Raw genomic sequence first — 21580 nt, forward strand, 5'->3', positions numbered from 1 at the left:
CATTTCTCTAGAACCTAAAGCCCTAAAATCAATTTGCTCACTGTTTGACTGCATAGATGATATACAGACATGGATGTCTGACAATTTTCTGCAATTAAATAAACAGAAGACAGAGGTTCTTGTTCTTAGCAGTGATTCACAAAGGAATGATGTCCAGACTTATTTAAATCAAATGAATCTAAATGCCAGTCAATGTGTTAAGAACCTGGGCGTCACCTTTGATAATGAGCTCAGCTTCAAATCACACATCATGACTACATGCAAGACAGTTTATTTTCACCTTCGAAACATTGCTAAGGTCCGAGATATGCTCTCTCCTGCTGACAGTGAAAAACTTGTCCATGCATTTATCACATCAAGGCTAGATTATTGTAATGCTGTTCTATCTGCTCTTCCAAAGAGCTCTATTTCGCACTTACAGAGAGTTCAGAATGCAGCTGCAAGGGTTCTGACCTGCAGGAGAAAGAGAGATCATATTACACCTGCACTCCACTCACTGCACTGGTTACCTGTCAGCTTTAGAATAGATTTTAAGGTTCTAGTCTTGGTTGTCTTCATGGTCTTGCCCCTCTTTACCTCAGTGAAATGATGGTTAGATATGTTCCAGTCAGGTCTCTCAGGTCTTCAAACAGTAATCTACTGGTGATTCCTAAAAGCCGATTAAAGATCGGTGAGGGTGCCTTTAGCCACTATGGCCCAAAGCTCTGGAATTCTCTTCCTGAAGAGCTCAGAGGCATTTCATCCCTGAATAGTTTCAAGCACAGTCTCAAAACATTCCGGTTTAGATCTGCTTTTAGTTAGTTATTTAGTTTATTCTGTTATTTTATTATTTGTCACCTTATTTAATAATTTTATTGTTTATTTTCTTTTTATACTTTACTTTTTTACATTTTATGTTATTTTAATATTTTATCTTTAATTTCTTTTAACATTTTCTTTTTGTCTTATCTCCTTTTTATGTTTTTTTTTTTTAATTATACTGTAAAGCACTTTGAGTTGCATGTAAGTATGAAAGGTGCTGTCACGTAGGGCTACGCCCCCCTCTCCCCGCTGTCACTCCAATGTCTGTTCCTCGTGTTTTCTGTTATTCCTTGCCCGTTAATCCCGCCCCGCTCGTTGGTCTTCGTGATTCCTTGTTTGTTACCACGCCCCTGTGTCATTGTTATCACCTGTCCCTTGTTTCAGTTCAGTGTATAAGTCCCAGTGATTCCCCAGTCTGGTTATCTGTGGTTTTGTTCATTCTGTTCTTTCGTGGTCCTGATCCCAAGCTTTCGTGTTGCCGTGTCCGTGTATGTTTATCCTGTTCGTAAGTACGTCTTGTTATTGCTGCCCAGTTGCCCTGTGTATTCTGTTTGGTTTAGTTGCTCTGCGTTCTACCCGTGTTTTGTTTCTAGTATTCGTTCTGTCATGTCTCTCCGTGTTTCGTGTTCGGACTCCCTCTCGGATTTGACCAATGCTTTCCTCCTTGACCCTGAGTTTGGTATTCCCTTTATTAAATCTCGCTCATCTCTGCATTTGTGTCCGTCTCCTCGCTCCGTGGCGCGAGCCACGTTACATAACCACAGATCTAACCAGGACACAGCGAGAGAGCGAGACTCCGGTGAGTTTAGTCGCTGTAACGAGTCGTTGGCTGCTTCCGTGCAGTTTAACTCTCATGTGTTACAGCGCGAACGAGCCGGAGACAGGAATACCCCTGGCGCTGTGGGAACACGGAAGTCTCCTATTGAGCGCTGGGAGTCTGCCCCGCTTGGCGAACACCACAGGGGTGAGCAACCTGTGGTGCAAGCAGCGGGCAGACGGAACGAGCGCACAGACGAGCCGTGGCTTAACCCTCGGTTGGCTCTCAACGGCTGCTGCGAGCTCCCGACGCCTCAGAGGAGGCGGAGCCATCGCAGAGAGAGCCACCGAGGGGCGTGTGTGTCTGTGTGTTCTTCCAGGCTCGCCCAGGACCCCGTGGAAGAGGACCTCCCTCCGCTGATTCCGGAAGCCGCTCCCTGAAGGCCCCCCAAGAATTTTTTGGGGGGGAGTAATAGCCACTCACCCCAGGAGTGGCCGGCTCGGACCCGGGAGGACGTCAGTGCGGCGGACACGCCCCCCCGAGGACGTCAGTGCGGCGGACACGCCCCCCCGAGGACGTCAGTGCGGCGGACACGCCCCCCCGAGGACGTCTCGTCCACGCCGGTTCCTGTCCCCCGCGACCCAGGAGAGGTCGTCCACGCCGGCTCCTGTTCCCGCTGCCCGCCAGCGGACCCTGCCTGGTCCCGCTGCCCGTCTGCCGGCTCCTGGTCCCGCTGCCCGTCTGCCGGCTCCTGTTCCCGCTGCCCGTCTGCCGGCTCCTGTGCCCGCCGCCCGGCCGCGCCTGTGCCCGCCGCCCGGCCGCGCCTGTGCCCGCCGCCCCTGTGCCCGCCGCCCGGCCGCGCCTGTGCCCGCCGCCCGGCCGCGCCTGTGCCCGCCGCCCGGCCGCGCCTGTGCCCGCCCACGCCTGTAACCCCAGAGACTGTGCTGCCCTCTATTGGGCCTGGACTTTGTGTGCCCCCTGCTCTGCCCTGTACTCCTGTCTTGTTGCCCGTGTTCCCCTTGCTCCCTTGTTCTGTCCCTGGTTTTGTGCTGGTCCCAGTCCCTGTGTGTCTACCTGTTCGTGTCCTTGTGCCCGTTCCTGTGCCTGGTGGTGTCGTCTCTGTCCCGGTCCCCGTGTCTGTTACCCGAGTTGTCACTCACCTTGTTCCTGTCCCTGTCACTGTTGTCCAAGCCGTGTTTGCCTCAGTGTTCTCCTCTGCCCTGTCCCCTGGCCCGACTCCCGTGTCTGTTCCCAGTCCTGCTCCCGTGCCTCGCCCTGTCCCTGCCTGTGACACCATACCCCAGCCCAGCTCCTGGCCGGTCTCTGGTTCCCCTGTCTCTGCCCTGCCTCTGTCTCCTTGTCCTGCTTTGTCCTGTCCTGGTCCGTTTCCCTGTCCTGTCTGCCCTTGCGTGCCCCGGAGTGGCACGCTTTGAGGGGGGGTACTGTCACGTAGGGCTACGCCCCCTCTCCCCGCTGTCACTCCAATGTCTGTTCCTCGTGTTTTCTGTTATTCCTTGCCCGTTAATCCCGCCCCGCTCGTTGGTCTTCGTGATTCCTTGTTTGTTACCACGCCCCTGTGTCATTGTTATCACCTGTCCCTTGTTTCAGTTCAGTGTTATAAGTCCCAGTGATTCCCCAGTCTGGTTATCTGTGGTTTTGTTCATTCTGTTCTTTCGTGGTCCTGATCCCAAGCTTTCATGTTGCCGTGTTCGTGTATGTTTATCCTGTTCGTAAGTACGTCTTGTTATTGCTGCCCAGTTGCCCTGTGTATTCTGTTTGGTTTAGTTGCTCTGCGTTCTACCCGTGTTTTGTTTCTAGTATTCGTTCTGTCATGTCTCTCCGTGTTTCGTGTTCGGACTCCCTCTCGGATTTGACCAATGCTTTCCTCCTTGACCCTGAGTTTGGTATTCCCTTTATTAAATCTCGCTCATCTCTGCATTTGTGTCCGTCTCCTCGCTCCGTGGCGCGAGCCACGTTACAGGTGCTATACAAATAAAGATTATTATTATTATTATTTTTATATAATACCAGGAGATGTTTGCTGAAAAGTGGACAATTAAAATCTCAAGAGGAAACAACATTTTCTTTATTGGTGATGAAGTTTGTGTCATTCGTAATATTGTGGAGTGCTCTGGCGGAATCTATGTGTTATACAGAGCTTTTGCGGAACGGTCAGTTTTTTTTTGAGTATCCATTTGGCTCAGACTTCCTCAACGTCTATGTTGTCTCTCTTACTGGATGAACTGAAATGTGCCAAAATCAGACATTACACGGAAATGTGTAGCATTGCCTCACAGAGATAAATTGGTGGTTATACCATTACTGCATACCTTCTAAACCCAAGGGCCGGCATGTCATTTCACTGTGACCCAGTTTTTGATCAGCACTGCTACAAAAAAAGTGGAAATTTTCTTCACTGACTGAATTTTGAGCTGTATGCACTATTGTGAAGTGCTCTGATAAAAAACTCATGCAGAGCAGTCAGAATTTTTTCAGTCAGATATTCTTTCTGAATATCCATTTCACTTGGACTACCTCATTGTTTTACTTGCTTACTTCTCACATTAACTCATGCTGAAAACAAGTCTCTGATCAGGAGTAGACAAAACGGCAAGAGAACATATTTTCAACACTGACAATGAAATTTGTGCCATTTGTACTGTTGTAGAGTGCTCTGATTAAATATTTTACAGAGCTCAGTCTGCTTTTTTGAGGATCCATTTTGCTTGGACTTCTATGTTGTGTTTTAGTAATTGGATAGACAGAAATGTGTATCAGCACTCACACTTCCTCTTCTCCTACTTCTGAATGTAAGTTATTGAGTCATAGTCATTTCATTTTGTAGTGCACATAGAATTCTTACAGCTGTGTTGTTTGTTTAATAACATTATAAAGAAGTACACTTGTCACAAGGAAAGATTTATCAATTAACTAGGTAACGCTATGTTATCACAGTGTTAAAGTAATAGAACACAGGATGTTATTGTAAGTAATGCCTCTGTGATGGGGTCAAAGGAACGAGCTGAAGGTAAGTACTGTAGATCATTGCAGATGTGATGTTATTTGCAAAAACACACTGCTTACTATGTTCTGTGATCTGCACTCACAGTATAACCTGCAGCTCGTTCTTCAGCTCCTCACAGTGTTAGGGAAATTTAACTCTTTTTCCTTACAGGCTTTTCTTATCTGTTTGTTACTTCTTATTGTGCATTCTTGTCCTATTTTCTTATTTATCTTATGCTTTCATTTTAGGACGAAGCAATAGGAATGACAAAATTGAAATTGAAATGATTGCTATTTCTATTGTTCTACTGTGAGCACATACATGGGATACACATCTATTAGAGAATACTACCGAGTTATTTAAGGTAAAAAAAAAAAACCCTTAAAAAACACAAACCTAATATTATAACTAATTAATACTGATCATTTTTCACATTTCAGAATGCTCCATGTTATATTCTTGGAAAGTGGAATGGTTGCAGTTGTGCCATCTGAATGGTATAATGCTGGAGAGACACTTTGGCCAACTTACAACACTGACAAACGTGTGGATAAAGCAGTTCAACAGAGAGAGCTGCCTGGAGAGGACTGGTGGGACCACTTTGATTGCACTGTTCTAAAGACATGTGGTATTTTCAGCTGTTTCGTGTATTGTTCAACTGTAGCTCTCTAGTGTCTAATCCTTATTATTCATTATTAATCAATATTAGTACTACACTCATGCACATGAGCCAAGATTCTTTCTGTTGCAGACAACTACTTAACAGCACGCCAGGCTTTGAAAAAGTCTTTAAATTGCAGCACTTCTGACATTCAGTCAGAGGAAGAGGTAGACTCAAGGCCTCTGAGAAAACCCAAGCGAATGTTAGTTTCAATATTTCAGAATTAAAATAGTGACTAATTTTTTTTTACTGCTGTAAAAAATAATTTGTCTTGTTTTTTCAGCCACTATCTGGGAGAGTCTGATGAAGATAGTGATGAGAGTGATTTGAGAGTTCCATTAAAGAAACAACGTGCTCATCAACCAGCACCTTCTCAGGCCCCTCAGATCCCCCCTCCATCTGCTCTGGCTCCGGTCCTCCCTACAGAGATCTTGGCCCCTCGGGTAACTCATTCACCAGCTGATTCCATCCCACCTGCATCATCGATTTACCGTCCTGACATTAACTTCAGTACTGGGGAGGGTCATGTCGTGGAAATTTTCTAATAAATGGATGAGGACTCAGACGTGGTTAAAATGATTGATTTAATAAGACAAAAATCACGCAGACATGAGAGTCTCATTCAAGCATGACACTCTGAAGGAAGAGGGCAGTCCTCTTCCCTTTTATACACAGTTCAACAGTTCTAACAGGCAAGTTATTATTAGCACAGCATGTACGAAAACAGGGGTATCCAGCAGGCTACTTTTACCTAACGTGTGTGTATCTCCTAATATGGACTCTCCTAGAGTTAGTGGAAGAAACTGGTGTATCAATAGAATGCAAAGACAGCTGAATCCCAGGATAGTGGACTAGTGACACTCAGTTGACAAAGTACTCTGAACTTCTGCACTTTGCCTGACCTTGGCCATAGTATGGAACACATGAGCTAAACCTGGTTACACTGAATCACACTAAGTCAGTGTGTAGTCCTTCTGCTTAGCCAAAATGGACAAATACTAACTCATTAGAGATTATTATAATACTTATCAATGATAATTAATCAATAATCAATTTCTGTCACAGTCATCAATTCTTTCGTCCAACTTGCAGAGCTGCAAGGACAGGAATTGGACCCATTCCATGCACTGGTAAGCTTAATTAAGTTGTCTTATTCTTATTATGGTTGTGCATTGCAAAGCATTATTATTGTTGTCTTTTATTTAGTTGGCTTGTCAAAGCCAAATTACTGTTCTTCACTTTCCTCTTAATATTAGTGGTTAATGAAATTTGTTTGTGGGTTTTTTGATTGAAACATTTTAACTATTAATTCTTCTGTAACATTATAGCTGCTCAACTGCATATGTTGACACTGCTGGAGCAGATTAAGCATCAGCAAACTCAAATACTGGGAGCACTAGGTAACCTGAACACCAGATCTGATGTAAACGAAGGATCCCAGGGGTTTCAGTTCCCATTGGAAACCACTGAGGAGGTGGAACAGAGGAGGAGGGCAAGATACCAAAAAAGTAGCTTGGAACATTTTGGCGTACATCTTCAAAGATAATGTTGCCAAAAAAATTAGTTGGAAGGGTGCCAACCAAAAGATGAAATTTAGCACAATGAACATAAGTGCTTCTTATCCATAACTATTACCAGTGTAGGCTGAACTGTAGTGGAAGTGGAAGTTTCCTCTTGCCTTATTTACAAGTGATTAGGTCTTGTCCTGCCTGATCACGTGGCCATGAAACTAATATTTTGTTTTTAGGAAAGTAGCGACGTGGCCTTCTCCATGGCAGACTGGAGTTTGATTCCCTAGCCAGACAAGCATGCCACGCTATGAGTAGTCGGGCAAGACATGATGTATTTGTAATGGGAATCATTCAGTTTAAAAAAATGTCAATCATGTGCTGTAAATGAAAAAGTTGACTTTTGCATTTTTTGACTTACACTGTTTTTAGGAAATACAATACAGGAATATAAATCATCTGAACCAGACCTAGGAAGTCTTTTTAGGCAGTGTTTCTAGATTGTAGCAATGTTTTGAATCAACACAAAAGAATGTAGTCGATTAAGTTGATATAGATTCCCAACACACAAACACACACACTCCTCATGATACCCAACTTTCTCAAACTGTATTACAAACTTTTAGTGTAATGACAAAAGTAATTACTGTAATGTTAGGTATATTGCTAGTTTGAAAAGCTGGCTAATTTGTCAAGAAAATGTGTCATCGTTTTACTGATTAGGTACTTATTGACGTTTTCACATAGGAGCTGTACGGAGATGTAAGCAGCAATGCCACTGAAGCAGAAATCACCAAACATGCTATCCGTTGGTTCAATCTTGCGTCGGACCGTGGAGGCGGACGCAGGGAGCGATATAGGTTTGTGTTTCAAGTAGTGAACAATAATACAATTTCACAAAAATAATACATTAATACAATTTTTCAAAAACTTTCACAAAAAGTGAAATTTAAGAATAAAAGTTAAATGATAAAGGAATTATATACAGTTTATATACACTCCTGCCTTTAGTCTTTTGTAGAAAGTCTTACCATCTTCGATTTACCGACTTACCATCTCCGATTACTATGTAAATACTTTTAAGGAGCTCTTGTGAAATCTTAAAAACATACTGGGTTTCTCAGTAATAATTTTTTTCTTTTGTTTCTTTCAGGTCATCCACAGCTGGCCAAACCACAGACAATTAAAATGTAAAAAAAAAAATGAAATGAAATAAAATGAAAAAAATGAAATTAAAATGTTAAAATAAAGTGTTGCTGTCGCTTATGAATTATTTATTTTGTATATGCTTGTTTTAATTTAATTAATTGAAACATAACATTCATGTTTTAATCTATTTGGAAAGTACTGGTGTTAATATATAAAGCCTAGTAGGTAAAATATTGATGGCATGCACGTTGTGCATCTAAACACCGGCCAAGATCCGTTTTATGGACCCAGCCCAGAAATTATGGTAGGTCCGGCCCAGATCTGGGCCAAATACTTTTTGCTATCTGGGCCAGAGGTGTGCGCCTCCGGTCCGGAACCAATCCGAATGTGAAATAAGGATACAGAGGTGATCCGGATTTGGGCCGGATGTGTGAAAAAAAAATCGCAGAGACCCGGCCCGGTGTTGGGCCAGTGTTGGCTCAAATCCGGAAACCGGATCTGTACCGGTATTGGCCCACTGTGCAAAAGGACAAAGGGCCAGATCCGTTTTACGGACCTGGGCCCGAACTTCTGGATAATTTGCGCCGGATCTGGCCCAGATCATTTTTGCTATGTGGGCAGCTAGCACTAGCGAGGTAACTAACTAACTATTATTTAACGTATAGCTAGTTCCATTAGTCATCCCACGGAGTGGTAAAACAGTCTATATTATTATGATATATATTATATTACGAATGATACTGACAGCTTTAGTTAACAATATCTAGCTAGGTTAGCAAGCCAAGTAACGTCAGCTATTAATTGTTTGGTTTACATCAGTACCAATAAAGTTCATGAGACACACCAAGTTATTAAGTGTTGTTGTTTATTCAGTGTCCAACATAGTCAGAGCTAGATGCTACCGAGCAGAGCTAGATGCTAGCGGATCAGAGCTAGTTTCAGAGCCGGTTTCAGTGGAACAGTTGCTGTCCGCTGGGAGTAGACACTCGTCCACCACAAACGTGTACTCCCAGCCGACAGCTTGCTCTTTTCTAGCTAGATGCTAGCGGATCGGAGCTAGATGCTAGCGGATCGGCGCTAGATGCTAGCGGATCGGATATTCCACAACCTCCGCCTCTGGTGGACGAGCGTGTACTCCCAGCCGAGAGCTTGATCTTTCAAATGCGGACAGCAACTGTTCCACTCAACCCGGCTGGGAACAGTAACAGTACAGGGGACAGTAACAGGGAACAGCACCATCTTTTAGTCACAAGCTTCCTACTATGTAGTCTGCAGCAGTGAAATGCTGGCTACACACAAAGATGCTCTGTATCACAAAGTTTTCCCCTTCATCTCTCCTAATTGCACAAACCCATTTTCGTTTCTGCTCGTTGTCAGCCGGTGATTGCCGCCAGAGCGAACTAGTAACTCATTGAATCATATATGTGGATCAGACGTAAATAAACTGGATTTTTTTTTTGAGATACCGGAAGTGTGGCGTGAGAGCGTGTGAAAAAGGTCAAATGCGTGTGTCTCACGCTCAATGCGTGAGAGTTGGCAAGCCTGTTACCCTGTGACGAGAACTTCCGGAAGAAAAAATGCGGAAGTGTGAAAAGGGCCTATTTATGTTAAGAATAAGGGCGTAGAGGGCCCTGACACACACAATAAATATATATCTATATATATATCTATATATATATAATATATATATATATATATACACACACACACACACATACACACACATACATATTAGAGGTGTGCCAAAAAATCGATTCATATATTAAAAATCGATTCTCATTTACTACGATTCAGAATCGATTTTAAATGTCCCAAAATCGATTCTAAGTCGCGTTACGTAATTACAAAATTACGCGAGACTTTACGCAGCAGGTTCTGGGACACACTGCGGAAAGGTTTCAAGACAGATGGAGGAAAGAGATATTCAACCTGTTCCGTCTTCATTTAAGGCAAAAATATGGGTTCATTTTGGTATTTATGAATGCCAGGGAAGACCGAACTTGACACAATGTAGCTCGTGTGCAAGGCGTGTGTAACGCGGTGAGCACGGGAACGTACACACAGCGTGAAATAATATAGAGAAGGGTGGACACGAGTGCCGGCTCGCAAAAGCAATACGTTTGACACACGTCACATGTATTAGCAAGGGAAACACGCACAGCGACCCAGAATGAACAAACAAAACACCACGAGAGACTCAAAGCACAAGTGAATAGAAATCAAAACCGTGAGGGCATGGAGCAAATAGAAACAAAAAAACCACGCGCAAAATACAACGCGGGAAAACTAACAGTTAACCGTAGTGAGACGGGAGAAAGAAACAAAATAACAGTAACTAAAAAACAGCACGGATAAATGCAACGCGAAAACGAAACCAAGGACACCAGAAGTAGTAATTGGCAAAAAACGCCGCAGCAAAATAAAACCCTTCACAAAAATAAAGGCAAAACGGATAGGAAGAAATGCGAGATTGGGAAAACTTGAGATGGGTCAGGAAGCGACGCAGGAGATAGATACTCGAATAAGTAAAGAGAAAGCATAACAGAGGTGTCGAGACACCTTCAAACGAGAAGCAACCACAGAGAAAGCAGAGACTGGCTGAGAACGTATGGTTACGCCACCTATAGTCTGGGACTGACTCTGGTGCCCCTAGCCACGGCTGGGGGAACAGCATCCGAGCCAGCCCTGACAGCTTGTAAAATGAAGCTCAAGAATTTTGGTAACAACAAAAAGCATTTTATTTTACCAAAGCACATTATTTTTGTTAATTAAATGTGAAAGACACTTTGTTTTCTGTATTTGTCATTCTGTCTTGCAAAGCAGACTAGTAGATCATGCAGATTTTATAGACTTAAGCAGAAATTTTTATAAATCAAATCGTTTTTTTTAATCGAAAATCGTTTTGAATCGAAAATCGATTTTGAATTGAATTGTGGCCCCCAAAATCGGAATCGAATCAAATCGTAAGATAGTAAACGATTCCCACCCGACGCGATTTAAAAAATTAATCGAATTAATCGGAAGCTTTGTAATTAATCAAAATTAATCGCATTTTTAATCGCATTTCAGTATTTAACATGAGAAATATTAATTTAAGTTTGAATGATGAATGAATCAATGAACATAATCATAAACTTCAACATCTTGTTTATTTTTCCACCAGTCTACTACGAAGACCAATATATGTGTAGTGTGCAGAAAACAGTTCAGAACATTGGAAATTCTGACCAAAAATGTTGTTTAATTTAGGGAGTTTTGCTCAGGATATTGGAAGAATTGAAGTAAATCAGATGTTTTTTAATACCATTTTAGATGGTAGACTTTCTTTAATTTCCCAGGCCTCTGCCATAGGCATCTTCATAGTGCCTAGAAGTGGTCTTCTGCATGCTCAAAGCAAATGACTGGATCTTCATCATCTATAGATTCATCATCTATAATATGAGCTGTCACACCAAGATCATTCTTGTTGCTAACAGAGGTCCAGTGATCCCCAGTCAGAGCCACATTTGTGGCACTCTTCACAATAACCTGTTTTAATTCTTTCCTCATCATACAGCTGCTGGATTTTCTTCGACATTGTCTTTCTGGGGTGAGTTTCCCAAAACGTTCTTAGTGCCAAGTACTTCGTCACCTCGTTCTTACGTACGAGGTTAAGAAGTACTTGGCGCTAAGAACGTTTTGGGAAACTCACCCCTGGACGGTAGTTCGTAACTTGCATCAGTTGACGCAATTCGCAGCGCTTCTTGTAAGCATTTATCTTCGACCACAGAGAGCGGACAACACAAATAATGTGACGCATCATGTATAAACGCGTGCGGAGTCGCGCGCTACGGCCATTCGCGAAAGTTTAATCCAGTCTTAATGGTCCAATGAAGGTCATTTAAAAACCAGGACGTTTCCTCACAGGATGTGAATTACGGACGTTTGGTCACCCTATCGTACTAGGAATACATTTAGCAGCTAAGTTATCATTACTGACCTGCGCGTTAGGCTGGGCGTACACTGTGCGATTTTTGGCCCATTTTCAGCTGATTTTTCACTCGTTTCGGCTCAATCGCGTGTCGTGCATCGTATAGTTTACACAGGTAAACGAGGAACGATTCACACCTCACGACCAACTCCCGATCAGAAATCGCAGCGTCGCAAGAACATCAAACATGTTTGAAATTCAAATCGCTCCTCGTGAGAGTATCGCACTGTTGAAGCAGCTCCACGAGCCGACTCTCCCTGCGATTTAGTCGTACAGTTTGAGCTGGAGCTGAGTACACGATTTAAAATATCGCACAGTGTACGCCCAGCTTTAGCCGCAACATGTTTTGCGTTGAGGTGGTAACGAAGGGTGGAAGTGGTCCTGTGATAAGCGAACTCCTTCCTACATAAAGTGTAAATAACACTATTTTTGTTTGTACTTTCATCTGAAAGTTTCTTATATTTAAATTTCCCATCCACCAGCGTAGCCTCTTCAGTCATCTCCATCATGATCATCTTATTGTGTGTCCATAATCTGTATGCCCGGAACTCGCGCACTGAGAAACATTCCACGGTGCAAAAGTGTCTCGTCCGTTAAATGCGTTAATTTTTTTAGTGCGTTAATTTTCCTGTAATTAATTAATCGAAATTAACGCGTTAAAGTCCCACCACTAATATATATATATCTCTCAATGATTACAGATTTGGTTTACTTTCAGTCATATCTTCAGTTTATATTTAAAATTCCCATAATTCGTGCATGTTCGCAACTCAGTTGGTAGACCATTCCAGTATTGGCTAGCTCTAATGGAAAAACTTTGCCCAAACTTACTCCATCTATATTGTACAATACAATCCCCTCTAATAGATGACCTTGTTACCATACTACCCCTCCTATCTTTGTTTTACAAACTCTCTCAGTGGAGGAGGAGCAAACCCATATAAAATCTTAAAAATGAGACAGACATCTAAGAGATGTTTAAAACTATCAAAGCTGAGTAAGTTATACTTTTGTACTATATGACAACAGTGATAACTATTGGGCTTCTTATCTAATATTTTTAATGCTTGTTTATAAAGAGATTCAATAGGTTTCAAAATTGACAAGCTTGTTTGTGACCAGCTTGTAAAACAGTATGTTATATGAGAAACAATCATAGCATGCATAAAAGGTTTAGCTGCTTCTGTCATTAAATATATGTGCCTGAAATTAGCCAAGTTCAATTTAATAGTATTTGTCACTTTTTTAACTTGCTTTTTAAATGACATATTTGAATGTAGAATGATTCCAAGATATTTGATATCAGACACGAACTTAAGCTTTTCTCCTTTAACCAGCACGTCAGCTTGAACCGTTTCTGTCAATTTCCATGAAAAAAAAACAGTTTTATTTAAGTTTAGATATAAACATGAATTTGTTAGCCAATCAGAGATTAGGACCATAGCTGCAGTTAACTCACTTGCAGCTTGCTGTTTATCTTTAGCATGCACATAAAGTTTGCAGATGAACAAACTGACGGCAGCTCATGAACGTACACTACCGTTCAAAAGTTTGGGGTCACTTAGAAATTCTTATTTTTGAAAGAAAATCAGTTTTTTTTCAATGTAGCTAACATTAAATGAATCAAAAATACACTCTATACATTATTAATGTGGTAAATGACTATTCTAGCTGTAAACGTCTGGTTTTTAATGCAATATCCACATAGATGTATGGAGACCCATTTCAAACAACCATCACTCCAGTGTTCTAATGGTACATTGTGTTTGCTAACTGTAAGAACGCACATATTTTTGCCAAGTTGCTATACCTGCAGGGTTGCCAACGTTCACGCATTGAGCCTGAATTGTTTTGAATCCATGATTACACAATGCCAGCCAGCAAAATTCACACTCAATGACGTTTCAATCATATATGAGGAGCTTAAAGAGGCACAAGTCCTTCAGGTCTTCACTCTGTGGAGAGGTTCACATAACTGCGTGCTTCCACTCAGGTCCTGGAGACCCACCCCTCCACACAGATGCAACACCTCACTCCAAGCGATCTTGAAAAGTTGGCAACCCTGTATCTGAGCTGTATAAAAAATGCCGAAACAGAGTTTCCTGAAAACAGTGGAAATAAAAATCACGATTTTAAATCGCAATCGCAATTTATAGATAAAAAATTGCAATTAGATTATTTTCCAAAATCGTTCAGCCCTAGTAGGGACTACACCTTTTATTTATTTGACATTTGTGAAACAAAATACAATAGTCATTTGTTTATTAAAAATAATAATAAAAAGGCTTTAAAACGGAAATGAGCATAGTATCTGACTTTGGTATCGAAAATGGTATCAAATTTCAATATTTTTTAAAGTATCGTATCAAAGTTGTAATTCTTAGTATCGTGACAACCCTACTGTAATTCGTACTATTTTATTATTTATAACATTCCTTGTTAATTGTTAGAATTAATACTTATAATATATTTTTATACATTTTGGAATTTTGTCATGTAAAAAATCATAATATATATTTTTTCCGCCGATCGAATTCCGCAGACAACCGGCTAAAAGGTGATGACCTGCGAATTATTTTTCCCATTAATATCTTATAAAAACCCGTGAAAGAGTGAATTCACAAAAGCTGAAGCACGAACTGGCGCAGGATCACTAACATAATACAAAAAATAAGTATTAACTAACCTACAAAGTGCAAAATAAATATTAAATTAAGAGCAACATTAAGATAAAAACTGTACATTCAGATGAAAATAATCAATTTAAATGTGCAATCAAAGAAAATGAGTGAGTGGCAGCGCCAACGTGAATCACGACCTTAGCAACAGTTCTCTGGGTGGCAGTACGTTCAGTGAATGAATCAGAAAATGAACGAGTTTTCAGTTCATGAACGAATCAGAGAGTGAACGAGAGTAGGGTTGGGCGATGTCTCCTTAATTGACAGACGATGTTGGCAGTGAAACATTGCGATGGACAATGCCATGGGGGGGGGGGGGGGGTGGTTTTTGCATTAAAAAAATTTACAATTACTCTTAAAAGCCGTTAACATTCTAATACAATTACGCTTGAATGTTAACGTAATTGCGTCAGTTAAAAGCACCACTTTAATTCCGTTTGATAGGCGAGAATTAGAGAATTAATGGACGAGCAAAGAGCTAAGGCATAAATGGCCATCTATCTGCAGGAAAGTTCTATAGACGGGGATGAGGATCCACTGATATGATGGAAAAATAACCAAATCAGGTTTCCGCTAATGGCAAAAGTATCTCTGTATATGCACTACCAGCTTGCCCTCAGAAAGGGTTTTCAGCACCATGGGTAGTGTGGTCACCCCAGTCCGCAGCTTATTAAAACCAGATAAGGTAAACATGTTGGTTTTTTTGACCAGAAACATTAGCATTTAACCGTGTTGTTCAACTTATAATAAACATGTTTACAAACACCTTCGTGTCAATTTTATATTGTAGCCTTTGCACTGCAAAATTAATGCTTTCGCTGAAGTTGAACGTCATTCTTCGGTTGACAATGAGCAAGTTTCCCGACGCACAACGAGCAGGCTTATTCTATTTGCATGAATAACAGGAAATGTTTCAAATTAATATAGGCATGTAGAAAAAAACACGAGCTATAACCTAGATACAGGCCCGTAGCCAGCATTGTGCTGGGGCGGATCTTTTCCCCCCAAAAGTGTACTTCATGTGGCTCTCTACTCAATGCCCCCTAAATACATGACCCCTTTTTCAGCTCGGGAAGATGAAGTTTAGATCGCGACGGAGTATTTTGGGGTGGCATCGTGATGGTTACCATCCATCGCGATGGTGGGTCATAAATGACGATGGACGATGATATCGTCCATCAGCACATCCCTAAACAAGAGCCCTCAGTTCATGAACGAATCAGTGACTGAACGAGAGCTTTCAGTTCATGAACGAATCAGTGACTGAACGAGAGCTTTCAGTTCATGAACGAATCAGAACGAACGAGAGCCCTCAGTACAGTGAACGAATCACTGAACGAATCACGGAGCATGCGCAGTTCCCTTGGTGATTCGGTGATTCACAGACCACACTGCAGTTCCCCTGACGGCCTGCACGATCGCTGCTGAGCTCAATTACTGAACTGAAAAAGGAACGAATCAGCTGAGGAAGTGATTCGATTCAGTTCGTTCACTCGAATTTTTCGTTCATTTGAGTGAATCGTTCGCGAACGACAACACTACTCTGTAGGTCAGTTTGAAAAGACCAGGATGCGAAGACCTCGCTCTCACTCCTAAAAAGGGAAACATCTGTTTGTTTAACGTATGTAATATGTACGTGCAACTCCTATGTATGGAACCACTATATTGTAAGATTTAGGGAAAAACAGGAGGGGCTAAGCTGATTGTAAAAGTCTTAGAAAACCAGCTTTTATCTAACAGGTTGAGTTAGGTAAATTCCAATAGAGAGGGGGGCACACCTAGTGAGCTCTCTACGTAGGCATTGACTATGTAGAGAGCTGTCTAACTAGACAACGTTCTAACCGCCATCCAGCCTCATAAGGCACATTATTGGGACGCTCTAGTTAGACAGCGACTGAGTCACGACTTAGCCCCGCCCACAGCACGTGCCCGCTGTTTACTCACCTCAACTGCGGTAAACACCTCGGGTAATCGCTATACCGGCATTATGGACGAACCTGTTGCAGTTTTTATTGCAATTTTAATTGTTTTTGCGCTGGAGGAAGAGCGACGGAGACGTGAAAGCCGACGTGCTGCAGCCAGACGCCGAAATTTAAGAAGACGAGTGCAGATTTCTGTCCTTGAACGGGTAAGATCTGCTCAGATTTTCTCGGAGGTAAAAACTTTACTCCTGTACTTGATTACAACAATTAATCCCCCCCTATTATAAGTCTGTCTTTTAAGCATAAAAGGTATGTTTTTAAAGGATAAAACTCATCTGCAAATACGCATTTTATACATTTTATTTTATGCAAAGTGATACAAATATACATATGTAGACAATTATTTTAAATAAATAAATCGATCAAATTAGAACCTGTGTGAACAGTTAATTTACAAAACAGATAAGTGATTTACTTCGTGTTTAAAGAATATCACTTATCTGTTTTGTAAATTAACTGTTTCGACACACGCACACGAAAAGACCTACAAGATACTGTGCTCTGAACACAAGTGTACCACTTCTGAGAATATTACTGGACGACACCCAAATCAAATAAAAGTTTTTGTATAGCGCTTTTCACAACACATGTCACAAAGCGCTTTACAGGATTTAAAAGGTTAACAATACTATGGGTCCAGAACCCTAATGAGCAAGCCAAAACACCCAAGACACCAAGCCTGACTTTCGCCTGAACCGTGAATCCCTGAAAGTGCTTTTACAACTCATCAACCATGAGAGCACCCATGGTTGGGGGGGGAGCCATCAAAGTGTTGGTTTCTTTGTTGGTTGGCCTGTGGCACATCATACCGCATTGTATCCCATGATTTTTCTATGCCCCGTTCTACAGTGCACCATGTAATTCACAGAGTGGCCAATGAAATGCGGCGAATCCTTCTGAAAGTTATCCGGCACCCAAAACCAGAAGAACTGCAGAGCATCTCTGATGGCTTTGGGAGGCTGGGAAACCGTGGAGCTTTCCACTCTGTAGTTGGTGCAATAGATGGGTGCCATGTGCGAATCAAAGCCCCTGCCTGTGTCACTCTGCACAACATCTGCATGGGAGCAGGAGATGTTGTTCAGCCTGAGGAGGAAGCAGATGAAGCTGATATGCAGGAAGACGACGACATTACAGCTGTCAGTGGCCACCAATTACGGGAGCAACTTTGTGCCAACATTACTGGTGTCCAGTGATTTTATTAAACCAGTAACAAATAAATCAGTTTTGTTTTCATTAAATGTTATACATTTGCACTGCCAGCATTAAGATGCTTTATAATTCAGGAAAATACAACATTTTAACCTCAGTGTTCTACACAAACGCTTCGAGTGTAATCAAACATTTTGCAATATCTACCTAATTTTAAATAGTTTAGAAAGATGCCTAAATGCATGAATATTAAGCAATTAGCTTAATGTTAGCTTATACTGTAACTGACAATGCATTAGTTACGTATTAACTATTTAGTTTTCTAAAGCAGGTTTTCTATCAACTTATTTGCCACAAACCTATCATTTTATTCGAGCCTTTATAAAGGCTTCGATTGCTGATCTGGTCCCCAAGAGTGGAAATCATTTGTATATCTGAACACTGGCTATCACTTTAAAAAGCCCACATACATGTCCTATTAACCCAGCAGGGCTAACAAACTATACAAGAAAGGAATAACTAAGATAACTAATAAAATATTACAGTGACTGATAAAAAACGCTTTTAGATGGGCTGTTAGCATCAGCTGTTAGCATCAGCCCATCTAAAACAGTGCTCTGACGCTTCAAAACCCGCTAGCATAAATGCTAACCCATCGATATATAAAACACTGGGAAAAGGCCACCGACTAACCCAATAAATAGCTAATTTGGGTCTGTCTCAAAACCTAGTGAGCTCTCTACATAGACAGCATTTTACGTCATAGGATGCGCGTTCCCGAGAAGTAGGCTGTCTCAATTCTTAGATACCTTAAAATGCTGTCTACTAAGATATCTTAATCTGACCCTGTAATAAGTCAGCATTAGACCCTTCCTCAGCCGGTAAGGCAATCCCATGATGCAACGCGGGGCAGCACGGCGCAGAAAAACTTTTTTCATCATGGCAGACGGAAGAAGGACGGCCAGCGGCGAAGTCATTTTCAAATGTAAGTTATTTAAGTTTTATAGCGTAAGTGTGGTATTTTATGGGTTTTCTTGGCATAACAGAACACAAATTAGCGATTTATTGGGTTAGTCGGTGGCCTTTTTCCAGTTTTTTATATATCGATGCATTAGCATTTATGCTAGCGGGTTTTGAAGCGTCAGAGCACTGTTTTAGATGGGCTGATGCGAACAGCTGATGCTAACAGCCCATCTAAAAGCGTTTTTTATCAGTCACTGTAATATTTTATTAGTTATCTTAGTTATTCCTTTCTTGTATAGTTTGTTAGCCCTGCTGGGTTAATAAGACATGTATGTGGGCTTTTTAACGTGATAGCCAGTGTTCAGATATACAAATGATTTCCACTCTTTTAGGGACCAGATCAGCAATCGAAGCCTTTATAAAGGCTAGAATAGAAAGAGGCTATTCACCGGGCAGAAAAACTCTGCTCTCTCAGCTTGGAAGTAAGAGCTTATTTTAGCCAAACTAGTTAGTTATTAAACGATAATATATTCTTATTCTGTTCCATCTTAAATGATGCAGCTGTTACACTTTGATACACTAAACCAGCTAGCTAACTGGTTCTGATTACAATAATAAAATGATAGGTTTGTGGCAAATAAGTTGATAGAAAACCTGCTTTAGAAAACTAAATAGTTAATATGTAACTAATGCATTGTCAGTTACAGTATAAGCTAATATTAAGCTAATAATTGCTTAATATTCATGCATTTAGACATCTTTCTAAACTATTTAAAATTAGGTAGATATTGCAAAATGTTTGATTACACTCGAAGCGTTTGTGTAGAACACCGAGGTTAAAATGTTGTATTTTCCTGAATTCTAAAGCATCTTAATGCTGGCAGTGCAAATGTATAACATTTAATGAAAACAAAACTGATTTATTTGTTACTGGTTTAATAAAATCACTGGACACCAGCAATGTTGACACAAAGTTGCTCCCGTAATTGGTGGCCACTGAAAGCTGTAATGTCGTCGTCTTCCTGCATATCAGCTTCATCTTCATCTGCTTCCTCCTCAGGCTGAACAACATCTCCTGCTCCCATGCAATGTTGTGCAGAGTGACACAGGCAGGGGCTTTGATTTGCACATGGCACCCATCTATTGCACCAACTACAGAGTGGAAAGCTCCATGGTTTCCCAGCCTCACAAAGCCATCAGAGATGCTCTGCAGTTCTTCTGGTTTTGGGTGCCGGATAACTTTCAGAAGGATTCGCCGCATTTCATTGGCCACTCTGTAAATTACATGGTGCACTGTAGAACGGGGCATAGAAAAATCACGGGATACAATGCGGTATGATGTGCCACAGGCCAACCAAAAAAGAAACCAACACTTCGATGGCTCCCCCCCAACCATGGGTGCTCTCATGGTTGATGAGTTGTAAAAGCACTTTCAGGGATTCACGGTTCAGGCGAAAGTCAGGCTTGGTGTCTTGGGTGTTTTGGCTTGCTCATTAGGGTTCTGGACCCATAGTATTGTTAACCTTTTAAATCCTGTAAAGCGCTTTGTGACATGTGTTGTGAAAAGCGCTATACAAATAAACTTTGATTTGATTTGGGTGTCGTCCAGTAATATTCTCAGAAGTGGTACACTTGTGTTCAGAGCACAGTATCTTGTAGGTCTTTCTCCCTGCAAGAAATGGAAAAATAACTTTTGTGTGTGTGAAGTTATTTTCCGAAACAGAAAAGTGATTTACTTCGTGTTTAAAGAATATCACTTATCTGTTTTGTAAATTAACTGTTCACGCAGGTTCTAATTTGATCGATCTATTTATTTATTTATTTAAAATGAATTGTCTACATATGTATATTTGTATCACTTTGCATAAAATAAAATGTATAAAATGCGTATTTGCAGATGAGTTTTATCCTTTAAAAACATACCTTTTATGCTTAAAAGGCAGCATTATAATAGGGGGGGATTAATTGTTGAAATCAAGTACAGGAGGAAAGTTTTTACCTCCGAGAAAATCTGAGCAGATCTTACCCGTTCAAGGACTGAAATCAGCGTTCGTCTTCTTAAATTTCGGCGTCTGGCTGCAGCACGTCGGCTTTCACGTCTCCGTCGCTCTTCCTCCAGCGCAAAAACAATTAAAATTGCAATAAAAACTGCAACAGGTTCGTCCATAATGCCGGTATAGCGATTACCCGAGGTGTTTACCGCAGTTGAGGTGAGTAAACAGCGGGCGCGTGCTGTGGGCGGGGCCAAGTCGTGACGCAGTCGCTGTCTAACTAGAGCGTCCCAATAATGTGCCTTATGAGGCTGGATGGCGGTTAGAACGTTGTCTAGTTAGACAGCTCTCTACATAGTCAATGCCTACGTAGAGAGCTCACTAGGTTTTGAGACAGACCCTTTGTGTTCTGTTATGCCAAGAAAACCCATAAAATACAACACTTACGCTATAAAAACTTAAATAACTTAATTTGAAAATGACTTCGCCGCTGGACGTCCTTCTTCCGTCCGCCATGATGAAAAAAGTTGAGCTGTGCCGTGCTGCCCCGCGTTGCATCATGGGATTGCCTTACCGGCTGAGGAAGGGTCTAATGCCGACTTATTACAGGGTCAGATTAAGATATCTTAGTAGACAGCATTTTAAGGTATCTAAGAATTGAGACAGCCTACTTCTCAGGAACGCGCATACCATGACGTAAGATGCTGTCTATGTAGAGAGCTCACTAGGTTGAGACAGACCCCTAGAATCATATAAAATAAGGAGAGAAGCAGACTGGTGTGAGCGCTGCACACTGGGTGACACGAATAGGCATCTATTTCTGGCCCGCGAGCTGTTTTGAAAAGTGTTTTTTTTAGGAATCTTTTTTCCATCGCGCTATCCGCTCTCATTTTAAAATCGCGCACCGCGATCTCAAGACGATGCTGGGGATTGCCTTTATGGCAACAACAAACAGGTAGCAGACGCC

The 21580-nt window shown here is 41.5% G+C and overlaps 2 protein-coding genes and 1 long non-coding RNA gene across 8 annotated transcripts in view; 2 read left to right on the forward strand and 1 right to left on the reverse strand.

The window, feature by feature from the left end:
* The window catches only part of LOC143473720 (uncharacterized), a 40588-nt gene that overhangs the window by 17443 nt on the left and 1565 nt on the right, over window positions 1-21580 (reverse strand). The gene's annotated exons all lie outside the window — the stretch shown is intronic.
* On the forward strand, window positions 4390-5038 carry LOC143473725 (uncharacterized). The gene is made up of 3 exons (XR_013120624.1): window positions 4390-4586; window positions 4811-4926; window positions 5003-5038. It is a non-coding gene; the product is annotated as an uncharacterized LOC143473725 (long non-coding RNA).
* Window positions 5055-7931, forward strand: LOC143473722 (uncharacterized). 6 transcript variants are annotated; one of them, XR_013120619.1, is made up of 7 exons: window positions 5061-5152; window positions 5314-5425; window positions 5507-5666; window positions 6316-6353; window positions 6552-6623; window positions 6971-7591; window positions 7885-7931. XR_013120619.1 is itself a non-coding variant. In XM_076970832.1 (5 exons), exons 1-5 carry the CDS (start codon window positions 5065-5067, stop codon window positions 7495-7497), a joined length of 417 nt encoding a protein of 138 aa, XP_076826947.1. In that variant the 5' UTR covers window positions 5061-5064; the 3' UTR covers window positions 7498-7686. The 6 variants fall into 6 exon arrangements, 1 of the variants encoding a protein (XP_076826947.1); XR_013120622.1 differs by lacking the exon at window positions 6552-6623 and having other exon boundaries at window positions 5055-5152; XR_013120618.1 differs by having other exon boundaries at window positions 6552-7591.

Source organism: Brachyhypopomus gauderio, chromosome 13, assembly GCF_052324685.1.
Source record: "Brachyhypopomus gauderio isolate BG-103 chromosome 13, BGAUD_0.2, whole genome shotgun sequence".
Classification (NCBI taxonomy): Eukaryota; Metazoa; Chordata; class Actinopteri; order Gymnotiformes; family Hypopomidae; genus Brachyhypopomus; species Brachyhypopomus gauderio.